Here is a 7084-nt window from a genome sequence, read left to right as displayed (position 1 = left end):
GTGCTTTCACATTGAGCAGCATTAACTACACAGAGCCTTTGTTCACTGACGAGCTGCGCAAAAAATCGCGCGAATATGAACGTGGTTTTGCGCAGCTCGTCAGTGAACAACGGCTCTGTGTAGTTAATGCTGCTCAATGTGAAAGCACACACGTGATGGAGATTTACCGCTGATTACAGAACCGGCTTTACTGATAAGATGCGCGTTAAATATCGCATGCAATTTATCGTGCAGCCCTACAATATACTGAAACAAACAATTGTTTTAGTTTATTTAACTCATAACCGACTGTGTTTACTTGAATACTCCACATGATGGGCATTTTGACATAATTGTGTGCGTATTTGACCATTCAAGCACAATGAAACACGAAAGAGATTTCTGTTTTCTGTTTTCACAATCGCATGTTGTCTGAGAGGGGCTTTCATTGTGCGCACTTCAACTGTGTGTAAGTCAGCGCGAGCAGCGGATTGCTTATTGCGCTTAATAACTTTATAAAAAACATCATGCACGTCCCAAAGTTGTGATCGCATGCTGTCTGGGAGAGGTGCTTTCTGATTGTTTGCCACGGAATACACAAAATACCAAAATCTCTAACGATAGACACTTTATTTCGCGGTAACGATATATACCGTCATACCGCCCAGCCCTAATATAATGTATATTTGCATATGTAATGTAATGTAATATGTATTTGTTATGTATATTGTGTCTATGTATTTGAAACATTTGAATGGACTGATAAAGGTAGCTGTAAAGTATTTTGTTGAAGTACAATGTAGTTTTGACCATAATAATGTACCAAATCTAACTCGTAAAAATAATACAGTAGTATAGAAAAATACTATACATACATTTATAGGCGAAGTCGAACTCTGTGACGCTAAACAACTTCCCTGTGCAAAGGATAATGGGGCCCCGAAGTGTCCATCAGTTGTACCCTTTGAAATCGTTCATTGCCGAAGGGCCCTTTGAAGTGGCCAGTTTTGAGCACTTTTTTTTGGAACGACCCTCCAATATGGCGGCCATTGTTTTCACATTTTTGGGTGAACTAACCCTTTAACTCCATCAACTTCCAGAGTGGTAGTTAACCAGGACAAAAGTTCCAGCTTGTCACTTTCTGTTCTATAATTTTTCAAATAACCTGACACTTAGTGTGTTAATGGTTAATCCCACCAGAGCCATGGAGCTAATGTGCACAGCTCAGCATGTTAATGTTCTCTTTAAAGTCCAGCTTAGCAATATGGCATGTGGGAGCATGACACAATGAGCCTTTATGAGGGATGGAGGCCACGACTGAAGGAGCTCTCTTAGTTCCAAAAGAAGCAGTGGCTGGCAGCGTTGTCTTGTGATAAAACGTCTCAGGTTATGTATGTAACCATGGTTCCTTGAGTAGGGAACGAGACACTGCGTCCTCTAGGGGTTGCTATAGGGAACGCCTCGTCGTGACCCGTGTCTGAAGCATACATTGAAAAAACACCAACAACACGTTGGCTGGCGACAGCCACTACCGGTGCGACTATAGTATAAATAGGCGCCGGGAGAACACATCATCCACTTCTTCGTCTGAAGATTGCATCCGCAGCATGGCAAGAAACCTAGAGGTCCTCTAGTGGTCGCTATGGGGAACGGTATACCCACGCTACCATGCTGAGGGGAGTGCATGCCAGAAACCATGGCGAGCACTAAGTACCAACTCTACCATATTGCCATGGGAGTTGCCCCTGGGACGTTAGACGGCTGTCAGTGACATTATTCCCTACGGCCAAAGGCCTAGGCTACATACCCCCCCCCCCCCCACGCTCTGTATATGCTGAAGGAACTGTCTCAACAGACCCCTAGTAGCAACACCCTGTTAAAGTAGGTATCCAGAGGATACATAGGTGGAGTGGTGCCCAAGGCCAAACCAGGGTTTTGAACCACTCAGATAGAGCACGAAGCTGCTGCGCGTAGCTCTTACCATACAGGATTCTATAAAAGAACGCAGAGTACTAGCGAGCGAACTTACCACAGTGTGGATTTTAGAAAGTGTACAAAGACTTGAGCCGCGACACTAGCCTTCTGTGCTCGTCTCTGATCCTCAGACCGAGACGGGCCAGGACCCCTGGCTTGTTCGGGCTCAGACCTGGACCTTTGTGGAATGAAGGATTTGAAGGCCGCTGAGCACACCTTCGCCTCCCTGAACATCTCGACCACCGTCTCAACGGAGGTACCAAAAAGTTCAGAGGGCAAAACCGGGGCATCAAGAAGAAAGCCCCTTTCTTTCCTCCCGATGCAGATGTAATCTGAAGGAGCTTGGATGGCAAGGAGGGAGTTTTGAGAGAAGATGTCTCACCCATAGTGAGATAGCTGGCTAGCGTTTCTTCTACCAGGGGCATCCTCTCATAACCGTTTTCGCGCATCGCCTCGATGTTGGCATAACTGGTATGCTGGTCTTTACTCGAAAAAAGAGACAAACGAGAACGGAGCTTTTTCATTGAAAAACGCTTGCAGTGCACGCAGATTGCCCCCCCCGAAGGACATCTCGTGCGTGCTCTTCACCCAAACAAACAACGCCTAGATCGTGTGTGTCATCGGGTGTCAAATAGCGATGACACGGATGCACACATCTTCTAAATGCTTTGCTAGTGCTCGCCATAATGAATGGAGATCGCTCGTACCACGGAAATGCACGCTTCAAACAAAACAGTCAGTGAAGATGAAGAAGAGGAAGATGTGTTCTCCCGGCGCCTATTTATACTATAGTCGCACCGGTAGTGACGTCATGGCTGTCGCTGGCCAACGTGTTGTTGGTGTTTTTTCAATGTATGCTTCAGACACGGGTCACGACGAGGCGTTCCCCATAGCGACCCCTAGAGGACGCAGTTCGAAGTTCCCATGAAAGGGAATCTGCTTTAAGACAAATAAGTGTGTCCTCAGCACTCTGCATTGTGCAATAAGAGCAGCAGTGATGAACGACATTACATAACCTGTGAAAAAAAATCACCTCTGATGAACAACAACATCAAGACTGATCACCAACAGAGACTTTGGCCTTCACTTGAAAACCATGTTAGTGTGCACAAAGGTCTATTCCAGTTGTGCCACAAGCATGGTTTTCGAAGTATTGTCTGTATTATGCAGGAAATCACATGTTGCGTCTGTGAATAAGGGTGTGGCTTGGCTGTTTTCTTATTTATTTTTTTAAGTCAAGGAATAGGGAAGTGAAACATGATTCAGCCAAGTCTGTGCAACTGTCTACATACACTGTAATTAAAGACAGTTTCTTGTCCTCATTGTTAGAGTAGAAATGGCCTCTTCAGGATTTGTGTAATGCTGCCATTGTATTCCTTGTATATCGCCTGTTCCATGTGGTGTTTGTTTAGTTTTATATCTAAGATATCTTCCTCGATCATCTTGGCTATATTTAATTATGCATTTGGTAAACAATGAAAGCACTTGAGGGGATAAACAAAACATTTCTCAATGCTGTATCTCTGTTTTTCACAGGGTGAAAAGAGCACAAACCATCTCAGAGGACAATAACCTTTTGGAAGAAAAAGAATTAACTTTTTAATGCGCGTGTAAAAATGACTTTTTATCTCATCTGTACAAGACAAATAAAAGCATTTGTCTGATTTAAAAGAAACAACGGAGTAATATTTCAACAATGCCAACTTGGCTTGATACAGAAATTTGGTATGGTGGACTTCTAACCAGGCAGAAGAAACATGGCTCTCTATCCCTAAGCGATCATCAGTTGTGCCTGTATTTCTTCATGACACGTGGATGGATATAGACATTGTTCCGCTGCAGTCGCCATCCATTTCCTATGTATATCAGTGACATTCGAGGTCTCAGAGAATGATATGTCCAAGAAAGAAGAGGCCCATCAAAGATGAGGATTTCTCTGCCATCGTGGTGCCCTCCATGAAGGGTCATGGTTACTTGGATTACACAATTGAAAGTCATCCCTATAGAGCCATGCAGATCATGGACGAGCTCCGCCATCATGAGTTGCTCTGTGACGTGGTTCTACACGTGACTTACAAAGACAAGATAGTGGATTTTAAGGTAAGAGATATGGAAGTCCGTTCTTAAAAGTGCAAAGGTCCAAGTAAGCTTGAATAGCATGTTTGACAAATATGTTTAAAAGGATTAATGCCATAGAAAATCTTTTTAAATTTTTTTTATTGAAACCACAGTGCAATGGAAATAATGTTCTCACAATTAACAACTGCATAATGGAGAACAATGTTGGCAGCCAGTATTTTTAGGTATTTAGGGCTATTTTGGTTGACTGTGTTTGAGTCAGTCTCATGCACTATACAGTTCTTATCTACATCAGTATCTCAGTTATTCATAAGACTGTCTGGCCTTAACCTGTGAGAATGCACTGTCTCATAATTATTCATACATGACCGACAGCTTTGAAATATTTTGCAACAAATATTTATTTCTTTAAAGTTTCTCAATTTGTAGAAAGATAGATTATGGACACATTTAAGTTCAGTGTGAACAGATTAAACTACTTATATTTGTGAATTAGTGTACTCAAAAGATATTAAAAATGTAAAACAACATCAACATCAAGTACAATAGAGTTCGTAAGTGTGAGGCTAGTAAGATTTTTTTTGTTTGTTTTTTTGAAGGAAGTCTCTTCAAACTCACCAAGGCTGCATTTATTTATTAAAAAATACAGTAAAAGCAGTAATGTTGTATAATATGATTACGATTTAAAATAACTATTTTAATATTTTGTAAATGTAATTTATTCCTGTGGCGGTAAAACAGAATTTTCAGCAGTCATTCATTACTCCAGTCTTCAGTATCACATGATCCTTCTGAAATCATTATAATATGCTGTTGTTCAAGAAACATTTTTTCAGGAGTCTTTAAGTTCGAAAGAACAGGATTTATTTGAAATAGAAATATTTTGTAATAATGTAAATGTCTTTAAGTGTTGATCAATTTAATGCATCCTTGCTAAATAAAAGTATTCAACCAACTTACTGACCATAAACCTCTGAACGGTAGTGTATATTTTTTATGCAGAGTACAAAAGCAAACATTATTATAAAATGAAATATTACACAAAAGCATTAAATTATTGCTATAAAAGGGTCTGAGCTTCAAAAATATGTTTGTGCATTCTTCATATTTTACATTATAATGTTGCCTAAATTCATGTGTAGCATTTAGGTTTATAGGTTTTAGTGTTTTATTTTTAATATATGTAGTCAAAATAGTATAAAATTGTTATCCATTTATCCATTGTAATGTTATCCATTTATCAGGTATGCCATTTATCCATTTATTGGCACTGCAAATTACAGTGCACAAAGATAAATTGTCCTCATTACAAGTGCAGAATTATGTTTGTACATGTTAAGGCATTTGATTGTAATTACGAGAACACGGCACATACAGCTCTCATGATTTAGTTTCAGGTGTGTCCTGCCTGCTTTTTTTTATGCCAGTCATGAACAAGTGTCTTCATTCCCCAGGTGCATAAACTGGTGCTGGCTGCCTGCAGTCCTTACTTCAAAGCCATGTTCACCAGTAACTTCAAGGAATGCCATGCCTCGGAGGTCACCCTGCGAGACGTGTGTCCTCAGGTCATCAGCCGCCTCATTGACTTTGCCTACACCTCCCATATAACAGTGGGCGAGAAGTGCGTTCTTCACGTCCTCTTGACCGCAATGCGCTATCAGATGGAAGAGGTGGCCAAAGCGTGCTGCGATTTCCTCACAAAGAACCTGGAGCCGTCAAATGTCATAGGTATCTCGAGATTTGCAGAAGAGATCGGCTGCACCGAGCTGCATCTTCGCACAAGAGAGTATATCAACACTCACTTCAATGAGGTGCGTGCCCTGTGGACTCCGTTCACCGAAGTGCCAGTTAGCAGCGATCGATAGTTGCCAACTGCTGTGCTCTCTTAAGTAACTGTACTGAGCCATTGACCTGCAGCAGTTAGTCTTTGAATGAATGAAGGCTATAGAGAACGGCACTGTGTAGCTAATTGATTTGTCAATGGAACTCAGGTCTGTCTTGCAGATGGATATTGATTCGTATAAATTATCCAGCTGTCAAATGAATCAGGCATTACAGAAAAAGTTCCCCCAAAACTATTAATTTTATCATCATTTGCTCACCTTCATGTCACTACAACCTGCATTATTTTCTTTCTTCCTTCTTAACCCTCAATCGTCCCTCATTTCCTGTTTACACTTAAGTCCCTTGGGGTCAATATGACCCCAAACATTGAAAGAGTAATTGTGAAAAATATATACTTTATTATATATATATATATATATATATACTATATATTTTTAATCATACAAATAATATATCATTTTTTTTGTTTACTTCTCATCTATACATTAATGCTGTGTTTTGGGAGCTATGAAGTACTTTTGTACCTATTTACCACAAAATTCCTCAACTACACCATTAGCTTGCATGTGAAATTAATTTTTTATGAAAAAATCACTTAAAGGATTTAATTTAAGTTGCTTCTGGATATTGATCTAGGTGTTAGGTGTAGAATTCTGCCATCTGCTGGTTAGAAATAAACCTAAAAGGATTACAGTTTAGGAAAGAAATTGTTTTGACCAGCAGAGGGCCATAGAGAGCCATTAATTTTACTGGATGTGGCCAACTGCTTCTATCACAACTTTTGTGATACATTTTGTGAATTTATGTATATATAAACATTAGAAAAGACATTAAAAATAAATATTCTTTCAAATGGTATAATGTTTTGTAGTTTTTGATGCAGTTTGAAATGTCTGTTTTCAAAAAATGCCACAGAAATCTGACAGAAAAATGCCACATAAGACACACCTAAAGGACAAGACTTAGAGTCAGATTGTAGTTGCATATTATTGATTTTAATGAACCAAGTGTAAAAAAAAAAAAAATAAAATAACTTTAGAATGTGGAAGAAATTAAAAATGTAAATAAAACCAACAGCAATATGCAGAAGTGTGTGCATGTGCATGCATTAGGTCTATCTCAAACGTGTTCTGCATTTGTGACTGATTTCAGTTGCCAAATTTGATACAAATGCTATCTGTGGCAATCATACCTGTGTGTGTGTGTG

General features: G+C 39.8%; 1 protein-coding gene across 1 annotated transcript in view; it reads left to right on the top strand.

The window, feature by feature from the left end:
* LOC107690048 (kelch-like ECH-associated protein 1) overlaps positions 1-7084 on the top strand; it is an 18291-nt gene that overhangs the window by 2961 nt on the left and 8246 nt on the right. The window contains exons 2-3 of the mRNA XM_016488280.1: positions 3490-4053; positions 5487-5843. Coding sequence (XP_016343766.1) covers positions 3844-4053; positions 5487-5843 — 567 coding nt within the window. The 5' untranslated portion in view covers positions 3490-3843. The remainder of the gene's footprint in view (positions 1-3489; positions 4054-5486; positions 5844-7084) is intronic.

This window comes from Sinocyclocheilus anshuiensis, unplaced genomic scaffold (assembly GCF_001515605.1).
Source record: "Sinocyclocheilus anshuiensis isolate Anshui unplaced genomic scaffold, SAMN03320099.WGS_v1.1 scaffold785, whole genome shotgun sequence".
NCBI lineage: Eukaryota > Metazoa > Chordata > Actinopteri > Cypriniformes > Cyprinidae > Sinocyclocheilus > Sinocyclocheilus anshuiensis.
Note: the sequence above shows the minus strand (reverse complement) of the source record. Positions and strands in the feature narration are given on the sequence as shown.